General features: G+C 39.2%; 1 protein-coding gene across 1 annotated transcript; it reads left to right on the forward strand.

Moving 5' to 3' along the window:
* The first annotated feature begins 1846 nt into the window (after nt 1–1846).
* On the forward strand, nt 1847–19901 carry LOC111148721 (protein FAM71D-like). Its single transcript, XM_022505523.1, has 5 exons — nt 1847–2005; nt 4698–4897; nt 5631–6174; nt 9405–9652; nt 19754–19901. Exons 1-5 carry the CDS (start codon nt 1847–1849, stop codon nt 19899–19901), a joined length of 1299 nt encoding a protein of 432 aa, XP_022361231.1.
* Nucleotides 19902–21100: the final 1199 nt, after the last annotated feature.

Below are 21100 nucleotides of genomic sequence, written 5' to 3' on the forward strand. Positions count from 1 at the left end.
TGTGTGACTTCTTCACTATACTTTTTCCTGCTTTGAAATTAGTAAGTATGCTGGTGGAAGGTGCTTTGTATGATGTAAATTCTCTGTTCTTCACCAAACTTTTAATTATTCCTTTATTTATATCAGTATAGATTCTCATGGTTTCCTATTTTATGTGATCAATTCCCCTGTGTGTAACTAATTACCCTCCTCTTCTACCATCCTCTCTCCTGTTCAGACACTCTCCCCACCCTGCTAGGTTCTGATTTCTTATACTGCACCTCCCATCTCCCTGACAACAGAGGCCTTCTTGCCTCCTTTGGGTTCTGAGCTAAGGCTCCCCACCCTCCCCAGTACAGATTCCTGCCTCTCTTTGTCCCAGCTAATAGATCTAGGACAAAACTGTTCAGGAATAAAAGAGAATAGGAAGAAAGAGGACACCTTTTGGATTCTTTGGTGCTCCCTCCCTTTCCTCCTTTCCATCTGTCCTGACCTGTTCTGACCCCTCTCACTCTTGCCACTTCTCAAGTCCATCTTTCTAAGCACACAAGACAATATTGAACCATGGGCAAAGGCATAATCAGTCAGACTAATCAGACTGTGAAGGTTTGAATCCTGGCTTGGAGACTTGGGTAAGTTACTTCCCCTCTAGAAGCCTCAGCTGCATGGTGTATAAAATGAGCATCTTAAGAGTGCTACTTCATAGTATTTTCAGAATTAAACAAGATAGTTCATGTAAGGTCTGGTGCCTGCCACATATCAAACACTAAATAATTTTCACTCTTATTTCCCATCCCCTATGTGTGAGGCGGTGGTGGTGGTGGTGGTTTTATCTCCCTCTCTCTCTTTTCCTGAATGCTCTTTCTTTTTGTCTCATTCTTTTTATAATTAGCTTTACTGAACTATTTTACTTTCTTGCTTTTCCCGATTCTTCTTACTTTCCCTATGTTCATGTATAGCTGTGCTGAAGGGAGGCATTGAGTTGCCGCTAGCAGAAGGTCTGATGGGGAATTCCCATGCCAAGAGTCATTGCTCATAGGATGTCAGGTAGCTGTGGTCTCTGCTTCCTATGGCCCAGGCTGGGACAGCAACAAGATGCGTCCACTGCTTACCCCGTAGCTTGAACAAAAGGGAAAAAAAACCTCTGAGAAAGGACGGAGGTGAAACTATGTATTCGCAGAGGAATACAGGAGCAGCCGCTTGCCAGTTAAGGACCCCTCCTCTAACTGGCATGGGATTTGTGAAGAGGGAAGGAGGAGATCTTTTGAAAAGATGAACAGAATTACATTCTGAGGCCTTGTTCCCTTCTTGGAATTCTGTCATTTCTGGTCAATAAAAGGTGAAATCCAGTGATGCCAGCGCCACTATTTTTTGTTGAAGCAATTTCTGGAGAGAGCCAGAGCAACTGGCCACTATTTACCTCTCAACCAAGAGCTAAACATCAGTCAAGGGTGAATGGTCAGGAAAACATGTTCTCAGTTTAGTATGGTTTGATACCCTATTTACCAAAAAAACAAACAAACAAAAAAAAAGGGAAGGGTGGTAGTACCATTAATTACGAAGACAGAAAATGATGGTTTGCAGGATGTGGCACACATGTTTCACGACCTTCTAAAGAGGCTTTTCTTAATTGCCTTCATTAATTAGGGTTGCCAGCCCCACACCCCAGACTGCGTAGGACAGGGATCTTACCAATCATGTTCAGATATATCCCCAATGCCCAATGCAGTGCCTGGCATATCATAGATGTTGATAAAATTTGTTGACTCAATGAGTAAGGGAGGCAAATTTATTATATTAAATTTTCTCTGTATCTGTTCATTGTGTTCCCATTCCCTCGGCTCTCTGATGTTTGTATGTAAGCACCATGAAGAAGAGCAAGAGGAACCCTACCACAAGGATCAATGAGCGAGATGCCATCTCTGTCCCAACCTCCCAGGATCCAAGAAATCTTCAAAATATGTTGGATGGAGGAGAGTATGCCCCTTTTGTATCTCCTCCCATATTAGAGAGCAATTTTATCCAGGTAAATAATATTTGAGCCCTGAATTAAGTTCCAATAACTTCAGTGATTAGTTTTCTCAAAGAAAATGAGAATATTAAGAGGAGAATTATTCTAAATGTGATAAAGGAATGCATGAGACAATTAAAGGGAACAATTTTGGGACTTTAACCAACCTAAAATAATTATAATGTTAAAGGAAAATTCATTTCAAATTTTCCCAGCAAACTCTCACCTAGGAATTCTGTTCTAATGCCATAATTGTCATTCTATCATAATCTTCCCAAGATGTCATGAAGAGATTACAGTGAATTCAGAACATCCTGACATAGGAAAGCATTCAGATAACTCCTTTCTTAGATCTAGAAGACATTGTAAAGAATAATATCTATGACACAACTGAGTATTATAATGAATTTTGGCTCTAGTTCTGAAAGTAAAAATTGTCAAATTGTCAGGAAGAAGAGATTTCTTCTCATAGAAATGTACCAACATCATGAATGAAACTGCATTTCAACACATTTGAGAGCAGTTTTGCTTTCCCTAGACATTCAACATTAAAATCTTCAGACAAATGGGGAAATGAGTTCACTGTTATAGGCTGTACCCTTAAACTCCATAGTAAGGCCATGACCAAGACTAATACAAAACACCCATTCAAGCAGCCCCTCAGCTGATTCTACAGAGGGGAGACAGGGAAGACAACAGACACTTCTTCCATAAACGTGTTCTCTGCCCTGATGACTGGGTTCTAGGGAGACCTCCTCACCCTCCAGAACACCAGAGGCAGGTGTTTAAAGAACACTAATGTTTAAGTAATGCCCAGAACAGATGTGATAAGTAATGATTTGATGATTTTACCTTCTACATGTTTCTTTCCTACTGATAATCTTCTTAATTTTTCACACTTCTTTCCTACCCCCTTTTCAAACAACATTTTGCATGTTCTAACGAACCCTGAGGGAGGGAGGGAGACATGCCCCATATCATAATTGGGTGAGTTATAACCTTTTATGGTTAGCATGTCTTTGGAAGCAAGTTGCCACAGTTGCCCCTGACCCAACTTTAAACAAAAAAGAACAACAGTTATCTCAAAGTAAAAGAGCCACAGGGCATCGGCTCCCTTGCAGGGAGTCCTGGAGGACCCAGGTCCTCTCTTGTGCTCTAGCCCCCCCCCCCCAAGTTAGCTCCCCTCAGGACATTACATGCAAACAGCTGCCAGAAAGAGAAGAGGTGCTCTCCTCATAGCAACTTTTTGTGAGGACTGAGAAACCTTTCCCAGAGCCACCAGGAGGCCCCCCACTGTGTCTGATTGGCTGGGCCTAGGCCACATGGCCCTGTTGAAAGCAAGCACTGGCAAGGGGATGAAACCACAATGACCAAGGTTCATCAATATTTAAACCTTGAGCCAGAGCACCATCCCTCAGGGGCAGTACTGGATGGATTCTGGATTCTGTTAATCAGGCATGGTTCTGGGCAGGTCTTTAGTGTGGGCTACAACCTCTTTCAGAGGAGAAATATATATATATATATATATATATATATATATATATATATATATTTGTTTTTTAAGTGATTTTTTGTGGTTTTGAGTTCATGTACAACTGAGAAAACCATCAAGTTTTGCCCCTCTCTGGCTTCCTTCACGTCCCTGTCTGGTTCTTTTCTTCCAACTATCAGAGACTTTACTGGCCAAGATTCTTGGACTTTGGGATTTTTGCATCTGCTGTTCTTCTGCCTGAAAAGCTCTCCTGTCCACCCAGCCAGTTTAACTCCCACCTTGTTCAGGTCTCAGCCAGAGGTCTCTTCCTCAGGGGCGATTTCTCTGACCCTGGTGTGCTGGAGCTGGCTGACTAGTAAATGTTCAGAAGATTTGTGAGTCCCTCATTAAACACAGATTTTATAAAAAATTTTTAAAGTTTTTATTTATTTATTTGACAGAGAGAGACACAGTGAGAGAGGGAACACAAGCAGGAGGAGTGGGAGAGGGAGAAGCAGGCTCCCTACTGAGCAGGGAGCCCAGTGTGGGGCTCGATCCCAGGACTCTGGAATCATGACCTGAGCCAAAGGCAGACACTTAACAACTGAGCCAACCAGACACCCCACATATTATTAAAAATTAAATCACATAAGCTCATATACTCAAACCTTATTTTTCCTATTATTTTACTACATTTTACTGTTTTTATGCTCTTTAGGTTACAGATATAAGAGTTTGACAAAGGTCAATGAAGACTGCTGTGAGAATCAATTGACTACACTGAATTTAAAATAAAGTTTTGTGTATATTATTATTTGTAAATTGTGTGTTACTCATCTTTTATATCATTAAAATATATAATAAACGTGTATATCTTCCAACAGGTATTTGTTACACATTTACCAGCACATCACTACCTGTATCCCCTCTTAAATCAAGTCTCTTCTTATATGACTCACAGCACAGCACCCTGAACTTGTACTTGGTAATATTTCCTGCAATAATAATTAGTGACACACTTGTTTAATGTTCACCTTCCCTGATAGAATCCCCATGGCCCAGGGACTGTGTCTGTCCATTCACTGTGATAATCTCCAGGAATTCGCATCAGCGAGTAATGGAACAAATGCATCATCACGGTTCATTTCTCCTTTATTTCCTGCACTGCTCAGGTAAGCACAGTTGTCAGGACCATGCACTTTAGCAGAAAACTCCTCTTCCTGTTCTCTACCCTAGGTTAACAGGAGAGGCGAATCCATTTACCTTCATAACCGAGCCAACTGGGTGACTGTAGGCATCTGCTCTTCCAGTGAAACCCGCAAGACCCCCAACGTGATGCTTCTGGCACATCTGACACCTGAAGCTCAGAAAAACACAAAATCCCTGTTTCAAAGTCTCCTGACATCTCCTTCACCGCAGAACCTGGTGCTCACCAGGTGAGTTACAAAGGGAAGAGGTTAAGGATCTCTCAGAAAAGATGCTTTACCCCTGAGAAGCTGAAAATAAAAACACCAATGACATTTGCTCCAAGGGAGTATCTCACTTGCGTCCTGCTACAAATGGCAAAGAATCATGTCCTTAAAGTCTAGGAAACAGCTTATGACAAGCTGGCAGTCAAACAGGTAGTTAATTTTTAAAAATCAGACCTAAGTAACAGTAACAGAAGAGTCATTAGAAACTGGCTGTCTAGAAGATGCTCTTCCTTCCCCAGCATCCCAGCTTCTATCAGAATTCACTCTGGTCTTGTCTCAAGCCACTAACTTGCCGTATGACCTAGAGCAATCACTCAACTACTCTCAGCTTTGCAGGATTAACAAAGTGGGAGAACCCCTCACGATAAATAGTTGATACTCTGATTTTTAATTAATTAATTTATTTATTGTTCATCAGAGTCTTAGGAGTATAATTTGAGTGAGAGAGCTCTCAGCAGCCTGGCTCCATGTACTAAAAAATCAAAGTTTTGAGGCTCAAAACTAAAAGCCAGATGCAGGAACATGGTGGCCACAAGAAGGTTCTGCTCAACCCTATGCCTGCCCCAGCCCAGGCCTGTCTGGAAGACGAGCCTGCTGTCCTTCATCTCACTCTGCAAACTGCTACACAACACAAAAGGAAAGGCCTTTTGGTAGGTCTCCAGTCGGGCTCCCAGATGACCTTTGTGATTCTTTTCAGGTTCCTCCCTCTGCAGTTTGTGACCCTTTCTGTGCACGATGCTGAGAACATGCGCCTCAAAGTAAAGCTGGTGAGTGGTCGAGCCTACTACCTACAGCTCTGCGCCCCTGCGTGTAAACAAGACACCCTCTTTTGTCAGTGGGTGGAACTCATATCCATCTTGAATGAGGAAAAAGCCAAAGTTTCCAAATTGTCGGAAGTCTCAAGCCTCTCAGAAATCACGAATAGCACCGACATCACGGGCTCGGGGGACATCATGGATATTGCAGCTTCCACAACCCTACAGAGCCCAACCTTGTACTTGTGTTCAGAACCTGTACATGCCGTAGAAAGCACTGATTTCTCAGATTTCACCGATGTCACCGACGTCACTGATGTCACTGACGTCACAGATGTTCCAGAAAATGAGGTCACAGAGGCCCCAGATATAAATATTGTCACAGAAGTCACAGAAGTCACAGACCTCTGTGACGTCCCAAACTGCTCGGAGGTCACAGTGGTGTTTGAAAATGATGACATACTAAGGGCCAAGCAAGAGGAAAAGGTAAGGGACATGGCAGACGTTCATTCCTTAATAATTAAGAATAAGAGTGATAACCAACATCACTCTTCTTGGTTAACTCCTGAATACTGCTTATCAAAATACTATGGAATGTGCTCTGAGTAACCTAATTTTAAATAATGGGATATTAGCCTTAAACACTGGTATAAAGGAGTTACAGGAGGTATCCTGAAAGAGGCAGGGACCATCCTTACCATCACATTTAACCCAGTATCAGAAGGCTATGGTGAGGGGCGCCTGGGTGGCTCAGTGGGTTAAGCCTCTGCCTTCGGCTCTGGTCATGATCTCAGGGTCCTGGGATCAAGACCTGCATCGGGCTCTCTTCTTGGCAGGAAGCCTGTTTCCCCCTCTCCCTCTGCCTGCCTCTCTGCCTACTTGTGATCTCTGTCTGTCAAAAAAATAAATAAAATCTTAAAAAAAAAAAAAGAAAGAAAGAAAGCTGTGGTGAGATGGAAGGAGCTTCGGGACCAGGATCAGAAGACCCGGGTTGGATTCTTGCCCTGCTGCATAACAGTTTGGCCAAACCACTGGAGCTGTTTGAGCTGCATGAGTTTCCTCATCTCCAAAACAAGGATATTAATGTCACATAAGGGCTATTTTAAGGTTCAAATATGTATAAAAGTATGCACTACATTGAAGGATGGGGTGATATTTCAATCGATAAAAGTGAGGATGGAAATAGAAAAATAAAGTGCCAAAAGAAGTGAGTGGGTTTAGAAAAGGCTAGAAAGTGGAAAAACACAGTGGTATCCAAGAATGGTAGTTCAGTTCGGCTGGAGCATAATTTATGTGGAAAATATTAGGTTATAGGATTGGAAAGTTGTTTGCAAACCTTGAATGCCAAATCAAGAGGTATGGACATTGCTCTCTGGGAAAACTTTAACCACAAAAAACCCTCTGTGTGAGGGAGTGAAGGAACTGTGCTTTTAGAAAGATTACTCTGATGATAGCATGGATTGTAGATAAAGGCATAAGTTTGAGGACCTACTGCTGGAAATCCTCCATGGGGCCCATCATAGAAAAATCACAAAGGGCAAGGATAGACATTTTACAGAAGAAGAAAACTGCCAATAAATACACTGGAGAAAGTTCAACCTCACCAGTAACCAAAGGAATGCAAACTTAGAAAAAAAGCCTATAAAACTGTTAATTGAAAGAATAAAAATAGTCAGTGTTAGTAAAGGTGTGGTCAACTTGGAAGTCACATAGATTCATGGCAGAGATAAGAATTGGCCCAAACTTTCTTGAAATCATTATGAATCAAGAGCCTAGGGGCACCTGGGTGGCTCAATGGGTTAAAGCCTCTGCTTTCAGGTCAGGTCATGATCCCAGAGTCCTAGGATCGAGCCCCACATTGGGCTCTCTGCTTGGGGGGGCTGCTTCCTCCTCTCTCTCTGCCTGCCTCTCTACCTACTTATGATCTCTGTCTGCAAATAAATAAATAAAATCTTTAAAAAAAATAGCCTAAAAAAGTTTATTCCCTTTGCCTCAGTGATTCCATTTCTAGGAATCTTCCTTAAGGAATTAATCAGAATGAAGAATGAGGATTTAGCTATAAAGATGTTAATAATACTATATATCACGTTTGTCAAAATGAAATAATGAAAATTTGGAAGGAACCTAAACACCCACCACAAGGGAGTCAATAAATTGATATAAATCCATGAAGGGCAGGTGCTGTATTAATCTTTTTCAGGAGCGATCATAGTATCTGGCAAGATCATAGACAGTCAGAACATATTTGTTAAGTGAAAGAATACTCTGTAGTTATTAAAATTGTTGGGAAATTTTTCTTTACCTGGAGAAATTTTCATGATTGAAAAAAGTTGAGTGAAAAATTAAATATGATCCCTATTACATAAAAGTACATGTATAAGCTCATAAGCAATGTGGGGGGGAGAAGTCATATTATTAACAGCAGCTTATTTCCAGATCGTGGGATTATAGGCAATTAATGTTTTTCCTCTTTATGCTTTTCTGTTTCCTACAATAAAATAACTTTAAATCCAAAAAAATTCAAGCAGTTTTACACACAATTTGTAATGACATGAGGAAAATGCTTTTAATAAATCAAGTGAACAATGTAGGATATAGAACTGAAATGTTATCACAAAGCAGACACATACAAAATAAAAGGACAAAAAGCCTGAATGAAATGTGCCATAAGTGTAGTTATTTCTGGCCAGTGACCCCAAGAAATAATTTTCTCCCTTCCACTTTATATCTTAGAGGATCTTCTAAATGATCTATAATAAATGTGTAAATATGTGTTACTTTCATTGATGGAAAAAAAAGTTTTTCCTTAAGGAAGAAGAGTACTATATTATTTTCCAGGGAAGTTAATAGAGGTGGTAAATGAGGCAGTGGCCATGGGAGGAATGAGGAGGTGGGAGGAGATAGTAGAGAGACACAGTGTTTAGAACCAGCTGACCCGTTGCTCAGAGGCCTAAGACAGATTCTGAGGAAGGCAGTGAGTGGCTAGAGAGGTGGTCCATTAATAGAACCCAGGAAACGAGGAGAACAGGAGAGATTTTACAGTATTAGTTTTAGGTGTGGGTTCTAACTCTTTTGAAAAATGAACTCATTTGCCTCAAAAGACATGACTCATGTCACCTATTAGATACTCTTTTTTTTTTAAAGATTTATTATTTATTTGAAAGAGAGAGAGAGCATGCATAAGCAGGGGGAGGGGCAGAGAACGAGGGGGAGAGAGGGAGAGAAGCAGACTCCCAGCCTAGTGTGGAGCCTGACACGGGGCTTGATCCCAAGGCTCTGAGATCCTGACCTGAGCTGAAATCAGGAGTTGGACACTTAACAGACTGAACCACCCAAGCGTCCCCTCACCTATTTGTTACTCTTAAATTAAGAGCAACATCAGATTGGGGAGTAGGTGGCAAGGTATTTCTAGACAACCTTCTTTGTCCCAACAATTCAGAAAAAGGAAATGCTGTAATTAAGTACTAATTTTCTGGGGTAAGCTGACAGGGTTGTACCCAAACACATGAGCTTCTGAATTTGCGGTGTCAAGTCCCAGACTATCAGCTTCCACACAACACCAAGCCTCATTTCCTCAACCTTGCACTTGTGAACTTGAGGGCACCCAGTAGATACAGAATGAAATGATTGCTGTATTAGGTATTTTTGCTCCATAAATTATCTATTTTTGTGCAATGCTGTCCTGTTACCTTATTCGCTGCTATTTATTTTCAAAGGAAAAAATGGGAAACACTCTGAAGCCTGGGTGTCTACGAGATACAAAAATTAAGAACGAGTTCAAAGAATCCTCAAAACATGTCACCATCTCAAATGTAACGCTGACTTTCCAAGGTGAACGATGTTTTCATACTACCTTGACTCAAGAAGAAAGTGACACAAGTTCATCCAAAGAGCTGAGCGCCAGATCCTCTGAAATAAGGACAACTGAATTTAAAAGCCTAGCTCTCAAGGCTGAAGAATCCAGGTATGTGAGGTGGGGAAATGCCAGGGGTGCTAAGACGTGAGGTAACATGAGTAAGTGTATGCTTTAACGTCTCTGCCGCTCTGGCATTTGTTGCTGAAGATTCTCAGCTATAGCTATGATGTAATTGAATGATGACCCAGTCGTCTCTTCATTCTCCACATCTGGTTTAACCTTGTCTAATTTTTATCCTCTTGTCAACTTCTCATACCCTTCAGTTCACATTCTAGGCTCTCTGGTGTCAACTGCATGTGTTGAAGAATATAGGATAGAAGCAGAGTGTCCACGTTTTGGAGTAAAAGCACTCGTCTCCCAGAGTGACTATGGGCACTTCTGCTTTTACTTTATACTTCTCTCCATGTTCTTCTCTACATATTTCTTATGCTTTTCTACATTTCCAACAAATAACTTCATCATCAAAAAAATACTTTCATAATTTTATTTCTTTTTAAAGATATATTTATTTAATATTTTAAATAGAGAGTGCAGGTGGGGGAGGGGTGGAAGGAGAGGGGGAGAGAGAGACAGAATCCTGGAGCAGAACTCCCCCACCCCCCCCCCCCCCCCAACCACGCCCCCACCCCTAGTTGAGCGCAGAGCCTGACTCAGGCCTCCATCTCACAACCCTGAGATCATGACTGGAGCTGAAATCAAGCATTGGGTGCCCAACCGACTGAGCCACCCAGGTGCCCCTGTTTTCATCATTTTAATACTCAAGTGCAAGCTGAATATGTGAGAGAACTGTTGTATTATAAAGATAAAAGTTAATCCAGTCATTTCAAAGTAACACTTAAAAAGAAACCACAGAAACACCTAGAGATTTAAATGTTTACTTGAGCAAGAATGAAATAGGGAATGTAATGAATTATGTCTAAAATCATTTTAAGTATAAAAAACAAACAGGAGAAAACAAATAAAAAAAAAGAAAGAAATGAGAAAAATTAAAAGTAATTTGAAGTGCTACAGAGTCTGGTTGATTCTTCAAAAAGAATGACAAAACAGGCAAACCACTGGACAACTTTTTTTAAAAAATCAAAGATTAGGGACACCTGGGTGGCTCATTAAGTGTCTGCCTTCAGCTCAGGTCATGATCCCAGGGTCCTGGGATTGAGCCCCACATTGGGCTTCCTGCTCAGCAGGGGAGTCTGCTTCTCCCTCTCCTCACTGCTCAGGCTTTCTCTCGCTCTGTTTGTCTCTCTCCCAGATAAGTAAATAGAATCCTCAAATAAATAAATAAATAATAAAATTAGAAATTTAAAAGGTCATCATCAATGAGAACAATAGTAAAATGTTACTGAGAAGAATTATATTCAACTTTTCTTCAATAACTTTGAAACCCTAAGTTAAATAAATGACTTTAACAAAAAGGCAAGGAGGCAAACTGGCACTTGAGAACATAGAAAAAATTTATCCAAGAGCTCCCATTAAAGAAAAAAAACACAGCTGTGATTTTTACTGGACAGTGTTTTAGACATTCTAAGAATTACCTCTATTTAATGTAAAGTTTTCTTTTAAATATAGAAAAATTATGTTATATTCTCCTAATTTTTTGAAGCAAATAATTTGTCTGGATTATAAAGCTGGAAAGACAACACAAGAAAGAAAAGTCTCGATTAATCCTCTTTAAGACAATATATGGTAAATTCATAGAATCTTAGCATGCAAAACGTAGTGAGCTTAATATAAAATTAAGGAAATATAATTTCCTTAATATAAAATTAAGGAAACTGCAGTATAAGTCATTATTTGAAAGAAAAGCAGAAAAAAATCATAGATACTTAAATACATTTGAGAGACTTTGATATTCTTGATAAAGATCCACAAAATGCAGAAAAGTTCTCCTTCAGCACAGTGAAAAATATTTATTCCAAACCGGAGCCAAAATTGTTTTTAATGAAGAAATTCTAGAAGTGTGCTACTTAAAACTTAGAGCAAATTAAGGATGTTCTTATTAACATTTCTATGTGATATAATATAAGGGAGTCTAGCAGTTGCAATAGAACAAAGAAATATGATGGATAAATATGAGATTTTTTTTAAAAAATCACTCTTTGCACATGGAAATTCGTATTTAGAAAATTTGAGAATCATCAAATATATTGGTTTATAAACAGTTTTAGTTAGGAAGGTCACAGATTATAAGATAAACTCACAAAATATTTTTCGTTTCATGATTTTTATTAACAAACAAAAAAATGCACTGAAAAAGAATGTGTTTTTCAAAAGCAGCAATAAAATTCAGATATCTAGTAAGAGTGATAAGAGATCTGTATATATGGAATTATAAAACTCTAATGGCAGAAGCACAAGATGACCTCAATAAGGAAAATAAAGCTCTCTACCTGGGCAGCTATATTTAAGACAACAGAGATGACAAGGCCTAAATTAATTTATAAATTTAATACAGTACCAATTATCTAAATAGCATATCTCAGAGAAATTATACAATTATAGAAAGTATGTGGAAAAAATAGGGGTAAGAATCTCAAGGAAACCACTGGGGCTGGAAAATGTCTAGAGGTTGTATAAAACCTTAAGCCATATTATAATTAAACGGCCATCAGAAACACCAGTGAAAAGTTTAGGATATAGAAATTATGATAGTAAAACAGATTCAAACTGATAGAGGTCTGAAAGAAACATGAAAAAAAGCAAAACTCTAGAATATGTTGGTTAAAGATCTATGCTGTACTACAAAAAATAATTTCAGATGGGTAAAGAGTCAGATATCTTAAAACTAAAATAAACTAGAAGAAAATGGAATGGTTGAATTGCTTCAGTTGCATAAGAAAGATCACTTCTCCTTTGAAGCAACAAAAGAAATTTTCGAGGGGCACCTGGGTGGCTCAGTGGCTTAAAGCCTCTGCCTTCGGCCCAGGTCATGATCCCAGGGTCCTGGGATGGAGCCTCACATCAGGCTCTCTGCTCAGCGAGGAGCCTGCTTCCCTTCCTCTCTCTCTGCCTGCCTCTCTGCCTACTTGTGATCTCTGTCTGTCAAATAAACAAATAAAATCTTTAAAAAAATTTTTTTCGATAGCAAAGTTTGATCCATTCATTCAATAATATTTACTGAGCACTTTGTATGTGTTAGGCACTAGGGGTACAGCTGTGAAAATAAGTTAGAGGCTGTTTCATTCTAGTGAAGAATATAGATCATACACAAACAAAATACATTATGCCAGCTGGAATGTACTGTGGTAAAAACAAAAATGAGTTACAGAATAGAAACAGGGCTTCGAGGAGGAGGAAGGATATCTTTCAGTGGTCAGGGCAGCTCCTCTGAGGAAGGGCAGAGATCTGAAAGAAGGGTGAAGCTCTTGGGGAACAGAGTTCCAGGCCAATTGATTATCTAACAATTATAAATATCTATCTCCCAAAAATCATTTTAAGTAAAGAAATTTTAAGTAAAGAAATACCAGTTCTAGGCCAATTGATTATCTAACAATTATAAATATCTATCTCCCAAAAATCATTTTAAGTAAAGAAATTTTTTTTTTTTAAGATTTTATCCATTTATTTGACTGACAGAGATTACAAGTAGGCAGAGAGGCAGGCAGAGAGAGAGAGAGAGAGAGAGAGAGAGGAGGAAGCAGGCTCCCTGTGGAGCAAAGAGCCCGATGCGGGGCTCGATCCCAGGACCCTGGGATCATGACCTGAGCTGAAGGCAGAGGCTTTAACCCACTGAGCCACCCAGGTGCCCCACAGATTAAATTTTTAAGAAAACAAAACTATCTGTAAAAGTCCCGACACACAAATTGGAATTATTTTTGAATCATCAAAATTAATAACAATTTCTCAGTAGGGGTTGCTGATTGGATAGGAGGACTGGGGAGCTATGAGCTGTCAGGCTGCTCTTCCATGGTCTTCCCACAGGAAAGCCCAGCAGCGCACGGGGAACTTGTCAGTTGAGGACCATGAATTACTTACTGCTTTGTAAGAGAAAATCATTTCTCAAGCATCAGTTTAGCCACTGGGCACAATTAATTTTGGTACCTCTTACAAGAGATTGTGATGTCCCAAATAGATTCACACCATGATTGGTAATTTCTGCTTTTAAAAATATTTAAAGTTGTAGGAAAACACTAATTATATATAACATCCAATATATAGATAATATACAATGCTGTATATTTTATGTATTATATAAATATAATATATATAAATTTATAAAACTAGAAAGACACATATATACCAAAACTTCAATACTATCTCCAGATACTGAGAGCAAACCTAGTAAACAGTTAATTAAACAGTTGATAATTTTGCTTTTGGACTTTTGACAAAATGTATAGTGGTGTGTGTGTTTAGCCAAAGTCAGTTTCAAAGCACAATTCATATGTCTCAAGAACAGTGCACTCTCAGGATATTACCAGACTAATTGGAGAGGTGGGAGCAGGGTTTGTGGTGTACAGATCAGTATTCTCAAATGACAGTTACAATAAAAATAAAACTAGTTAAAATTCAGCACGCACTTACCATCTCTACACGGAATTCAAAAGTGTCAAAATAATTCCAGAACAAATGTTTAGAAACAAAGAACCACCACACCAGTGAAGACAAAAGATTCTGTTACATGTTTAGCTCCTTAGCTGACCTCCCCTTTGTTCTGGAGTTCCAAAGGGATGAGAAGGGCAAGGCCTGATAAGGCTGCAAATCCACTGAAGCTTTTTCCTGTTCCTTCTCTGTGACCCTAAACCCACAGTAAAACTTCCTCCCTCAGGAGGTCATCCCTGATTGCTCTCTGGAGAGGCTGTTCTCACATGGAAGGGGTCCTGGGGACCACATAAGGACTGTGCTGGGAAGGGGCATTCCCTAGTCCTGGTGTCCTTGGAACATCCACAGAGTAGCAAGAATTTGTGAACACCAGGCATACTGCATGTGGTCACTTTCTTAGAGTGATTTTTTTTTTTTTTTTTTAATATACACTGTCACTCACTTCTGAATGAGCAAGAGTTGACTACTGCATTTCCTCAAATCCAAGACCCATCAATTAATATACCCATTATGTTATGGGCCACTGAGAAGGACAAAAATGCTGCCAGTTACATAACTAAATGTTTTCTTATTACTTAGACGTTTTCCCCACAATGTCTCTCATACTCCACTCTATCATCCTCTGTGCATTTCAGTGCTCCACTCCAGTCTCTGGGACCTTCTTCCAAGCCTCTGACATGCCTTCTGCAAGTTTTCTACTGGAGCTTTCTTAACCACACCAGAAGGTGACAACAAAAGTTTTTCAGGTAACTATTAGAAACACATTTTATTTTTATTTAAGTATGAATTAACATACAGTGTTCTATTAGTTTCAGGTGTACAATAGAATGATTCAACAATTCTATACATTCCTCAATGCTCATTAAGATAAATATACTCCTAACTGCCTTTATCTATTCCACCCATCCCCCACACCCACCTCTCCTCTGGAGACCACCAGTTTGTTCTCCATATTTAAGAGTCTGCTTCTTTGTTTTGTTTTGTTTCTTTACTTTTACATATGAGTATATGGTATTTGTCTTTCCCTGAGTGATTTATTTCACTTAGCATTTTACTCTCTAGGTCCATCTATGTTGTTGCAAATGGCAAGATCTCATTTCTTTTTATGGCTGGGTAATATTCCATTTTATATATCTAGCTATCACATCTTTTCTTTTAAAGATTTATTTATTTATTTTAGAGAGAGAGCATGCACACTCAAGTGGGGGAAAGGGCAGAGGGAGAGGGAGAAAGACTCCCCGCTGAATGTGGTGCCTCAGCTCATGGGGCTCAATCCTACAACTTGGGATTGTGACCTGAGCTGACATCAAGAGCCAGCCACTTAAATGATTGAGCCACACAGGAGCCCATATATACAACTTTATTCATTCATCTATCAATGCGCACTTGGGTTTCTCCCACATCTTGGCTTTTATAAATAATGCTGCAATAAATGTAGGGGTGCATATATCCTTTTGAATTTTGAATTTTGAATTCAAATTTTGAATTTGAATAAATCCTTTGAATTGAATTTTGAATTTGTGTTTTCTTTGGGTAAATAGTAGCAGAATCACTGGATCATATGGTAATTCTATTTTTAATTTTTTTTAAGATTTTATTTAGTTATTTGAGATAGAGACAGTGAGAGAGAGCATGAGAGGGGAGAAGATCAGAGGGAGAAGCAGATTCCTGGTGGAGCTGGGAGCCTGATGCGGGACTCGATCCAGGGACTCCAGGATCATGACCTGAGCCAAAGGCAGTTGCTCAACCAACTGAGCCACCCAGGCGCCCCCTATTTTTAATTTTTTGACAAATCTCCATATTGTTTTGCATAGTGCCTGCACCAATTTGCCTTCCTGCCAACAGTGCATGTGGGTTCCTTTTTCTCCACATTCTCACCAACATTTTTTATTTCTTGTCTTTGATTTTAACCATTCTGATAGGTGTACAGTGATATCTCCTTGTAGTTTTAATTTGTGTTTCCCTGATGACTAGTAATGTTGGGCATATTTTCATGTGTTTGTTGGCCATGTGAATGTCTTCATTGGAAAAATGTATATTCAGGTCCTTTGACCTTTTTAAATTCAATTATTTGGGGGGTTTTGATGTTGAATTGTATAATGTTGAATTGTATACGTTCTTTATTTATCTTAGATATTAACCTCTTCCCAGATATACCACTTGCAAATAATTTCTCCCATTCGGTAGATTGCCTTGTTCTCCTACTGGTTTTCTTTGCTGTGCAAAGCTTTTTATTTTGGTGTAGTTCTGACAGTTTAATTTTGTGTCTGTTTCCCTTGCCAGAGGAGACTTATCTAGAAAAAATATTTCTACAGCTGATGTCAAAGAAATTACTGCTTATTTTTAAAGTAAGTTTGTAGTTCCAAGTCTCATATTTAGGTCTTTAATCTATTTTGAGTTTATTTTTGTGTATGGTGGAAGAATGTGGTCCAGTTTCATTCTTTTGCATGTAGCTGTCCAGTTTTCCCCACACCCTTTGTTGAAGAGACTATCTTTTTCCCATCGCATATTGTAGATTAACTGACCATAAAAGTGTGGGGATCAATTCTGTCCCATTGATCTATGTGGCTAGTTTTGTGCCATACTGTTTTGATTATTACAGCTTTGTAGTGTATCTTGACATCTGGGGTGTGATGCCTCCAGCTTTGTTCTTTTTCAAGATTGCTTTGGCTATTTGGGGTCTTTTGTGGTTCCATACAAATTTTAGTATTATTTATTCTAGTTCTGTGAAAAAAACATTGTTGGTATTTTGATAGGGATTGCATTGAGCGTCTGTAGATTGCTTTGGACAGTGTGGACAATTTAACAATATTCGTTCTTCCAATCCATGAGCATGGAATATCTTTCCATTTGTTTGTGTCCTCTTTGCTTCATCACCAGTGTTTTATAGTTTTCAGAGTACAAATCTCTCACTGCCTTGATTAAGTTTATTCCTAGATATTGTATTCTTTTTAGTGCAATTTGCCTTACAAATTGTTTTCTTAATTTCGTTAGTAGTGTACTGAAATACAACAGATTTCTGCATATTATTTTTGTATCCTGCAACTTTACTAAATTCATTGATCAGTTCTAGTAGTTTTTTGGTGGAGTCTTTAGAGCTTTCTATTTATAGTATCATGTCATCCAGCAAATAGTGAAAGTTTCACTTCTTCTTTACTAATTTGAGTGCCTTTTATTTCTTTTTCTTGTCTGATTGGCAAGGGTAGGGCTTCAGTACTATGTTGAACAAAAGTGGTAAGTGGTAACAAAAGTGGTAACATCCTTGTCTTGTTCCTAATCTTAGAGGAAAATCTCTTAGTTTTTTTCACCATCAAGGATGATGTTAGCTATGGGTTTTGCATACATGGACTTTATTATGTTGAAGTATATTCCCTCTAAATTTACTTTGTTGAGGATTTTTATCATGAATGGATATTGTACTTTATCAAATGTTTTTTCTGCTTCTTTTGAAATAATCATGTTGTTTTTATCCCTTCTGTTATCAATGTGATGTATCACATTGATTGTTTTGCTAATATTGAACCACTCTTACATTCCAGGAATAAATCCCACTTAATCATGATGAATGGTGAGTAATTTTAATGTGTTATTGTATTTGGGTTGCTAATATTTTATTGAGGATTTTTGTATCCATGTTCATCAAGGACATTGTAGCTTTATTCTTTTTTTTTTTAAAGATTTTATTTATTTATTTGACAGAGAGAGATCACAAGTAGACAGAGAAGTAGGCAGAGAGAGAGAGGGAAGCAGGCTCCCTGCTGAGCAGAGAGCCCGATGTGGGACTCGATCCCATGACCCCGAGATCATAACCTGAGCCAAAGGCAGCGGCCTAACCCACTGAGCCACCCAGGCACCCGCTTTATTCTTTTTATAGTGTCTTTGGTTTGGGTATCAGGATGATGCCAGACTCATAAAATGAATTTGGAAGTTTTCCTTCCTCTTCCATTTTTTTAAAACGCTTGAGAAGAACAGGTATTAACTCTCCTTTAAATGTTTGGTAGAACTTACCCGTAAAGCCATCTAGTCCTAGACTTTTGTTTGTTGGGAGTTTTTTGATTACTGATTCAATGTCATTGCTAGTAATTGGTCTGTTCAAATTCTCTATTTCTCCTGATTCAGTTCTAGAAGGTGATATGTTTCTAGGAACTTAACTGTGTCTTCTATGTTTTTCAATTTTTTGGCATATAATTTTTCATAATCTCTTACAATCATTCATATTTCTGTGGTATCCATTGTTCTTTTTCCTCCATTTCTGACTTTATTTTTTTTAAAGATTTTATTTATTTATTTGACAGAGAGAGAGAGAGAGACAGTCAGAGAGGGAATACAAGCAGGGGGAGTGGGAAAGGGAGAAGAGAAGCAGGCTTCCCGCCAAGCAGTGAGCCCAATGTGGGGCTGGACCCCAGGACACTGGGATCAAGACCTGAGCTGAAAGCAGATGCTTAATGACTGAGCCACCCAGGTGCCCTGATTTTATTTATTTAAGTCTTCTCCTCTTTTTTGATGAATCTAGCTAAAGTTTTATCAGTTTTGTTGATAAGAACTAGCTCCCAGCTTCATTGATCTGTTCTATGGTTTTTAGTCTCTATTTCATTTATTTCTGCTCTGATCTTTATTAGTTCCTTCCTTCTACTGGATTTGAGCTTTGTTTGTTTAGGTTGGTTTTTTTTTTTTCCAGCTCCTGTAAGTTTAAGGTTAGGTTGTTTATTGCAGATTTTTCTTGCTTCTTGAGGTAGACCTTTATTTCTATAATCTTCCCTCTTAGATCAGCTTTTGCAGCATTTCAAAGATTTTGGGCTGTTGTTTTCATTTTCATTTGTCCCCGTGTGCTTCTTTTACTTAAGGACACACTTTTTTTTAAAGATTTTATTTATTTGAGAAAGAGAGAGAGAATGAGAAAGAGAGAGAGAGAGCATGAGAGGAGAGAGGTCAGCTGGAGAAGCAGACTCCCTGCTGAGCAGGGAGCCCAACATGGGACTCAATCCTGGGACTCCGGGATCATGACCTGAGCCAAAGGCAGTCTCTTAACCAACTGAGCCACCCAGGCGACCTTAAGTACACATTTTAAATGGCAGTTAAATGCAACCTGTAGAGTACAATCAATGTACTTAATTTAATAGGAACAACCATGATTGAGTTCGTGCCTGTGCAGCCAAATCACCACCATGCAGTTCCCTCCACCCCTCACCATCAGAGAGTGATCATAAGGAACATTCCATTTCAGAGTTGTTAAGCTGAGGAAAATTATGTTTCTTAGAATGAATGACTCAGGAAGTATGAAACTGTAAGTGAGCAAGAGGGAACCCAGCCTAGCAAATGCTGAGTAAATTATACCTTTCTTTTGACAGAGGGGCAGGTGTTGGTAGACCAGTATAGACATTCAGGTGCTCACCATGGGATAGTCATGGCTTTCACTGTTTCCTATATATCACTGCTTTGAGTTGGGTCATTTTATCTTCATCTTACAGATGAGGAGATTGAGCTCAGAGATGTTAAGTAATGTGCCCAAGTTCTCAAAAGTAGGTGACAGAGCCCAAATATGAACCTAGATGTGTCTGACCCCAGAGTCCTTTATATTCCCACTATACCAGTTTCCATACTGGCCTTAAGGCACTTTAGTCCTGATGGTGATTTGGTTGCAGTTCACCTGGCCCAGGTAATCCTGAAGGGATTATTTAAGCCAGAATTTGATGAAGAGGAAAAAGTATTGTCTATAGTGACAGCAAGCACAATACGGAGGACTCTACACAAGGGATAACATAGTGAGTGTAAGCATATGTAAGTATATTCATTCATAAAACTATGAACACCAGCTGGAAAGTTAGTAATAGAGGCTACACTGGCTTTTTACAGGAAGAAAATAATTGGGCTTCTTATGACCCTCCATTTTACAATAGTTATTTGAGTCTGTATTTCTTCCTTTGTCATGTTATCAAATGTCTTCCTTGGCCGTAAGGGCCCAGGATTTCACTGTTTGACAGTTTCAGGCCGACCCTAAGCTATGAACTCATGATTGTCTGGCTCCACTCATCAAAACACTATGATTAGAATCATTGACAACAGCTTAGCTCAAATATGGATAGCAGCCCTCTGAGCATTTCACCCACACTGCTTAGGTAGAAAAATTCTTTCTAAGGCACGGACCTCTCAGGTATGAAATAAAATTAATAATTTGTACTGTTTTTCCTTTGTATGCACTTTATTTTCTATTTTTGTTCCCTTCACAAAAGACTTCATCATGAAAAGGAGGAAGCCCAAACTGAAATGAGTTAAGAACTTTGTCTCCAAGAGAGGACTGTGGCTTGGCCCTGAGTTGAGGTGAGATATGTTGGTGTGTACTGATAAGACCAGATTAAGCTCTACCTTGTCACACCTTCTCCTTCCCTTTCTCCATTCTCTCTCCATTCCATCTTGACTTACTTTTCAAGCTTTCTTTGCCTCTTCCCCTCTTCTGGGAACTCAGTGTACCAAGGATGCTGCTTACAGTGATCAAGTTTTCTAGATCTCCAGAGGAGGCTCATAAACTGATATGAGAGAGTCTGAGCTTTGAAGGACAAAAGTGTAAGAAATCACAGCTGTCCTGGAAAATGAAGGGTGGACAATTGCTGTGATTTTGCTTGTCACCCTGACCCGAAAGGCTGCTGACCTTTGTTCTCCTTCTGCCAACATACCTTGCTCTCATCAAAAAATGTTCTTTTCTAAAGATTTCTTGTTATGTTCCAGGAGATTCCCTATATTTTTAGGCCCCAAAGGTCCATCTGATGCTTTGATCACTTGCTATGTCCTCTGGTTCTCTAAGGCACCTTCACTGTCTGTCTACAAAGCGATGATAGAATAGATGCCTTGTGCTATTGGGTAAGTCGTGAAGGAGAGAAAACAGATGACGACAAGGCTTTCTGTGTTTTTTTCCTGTCATGCAATCACTATGAGGACTCTTCCATTGCTGTTGCAAAGCTC

Source organism: Enhydra lutris, unplaced genomic scaffold (assembly GCF_002288905.1).
Source record: "Enhydra lutris kenyoni isolate GAN:26980312 unplaced genomic scaffold, ASM228890v2 scaffoldscaffold20, whole genome shotgun sequence".
In the NCBI taxonomy this organism is placed as follows: Eukaryota; Metazoa; Chordata; class Mammalia; order Carnivora; family Mustelidae; genus Enhydra; species Enhydra lutris.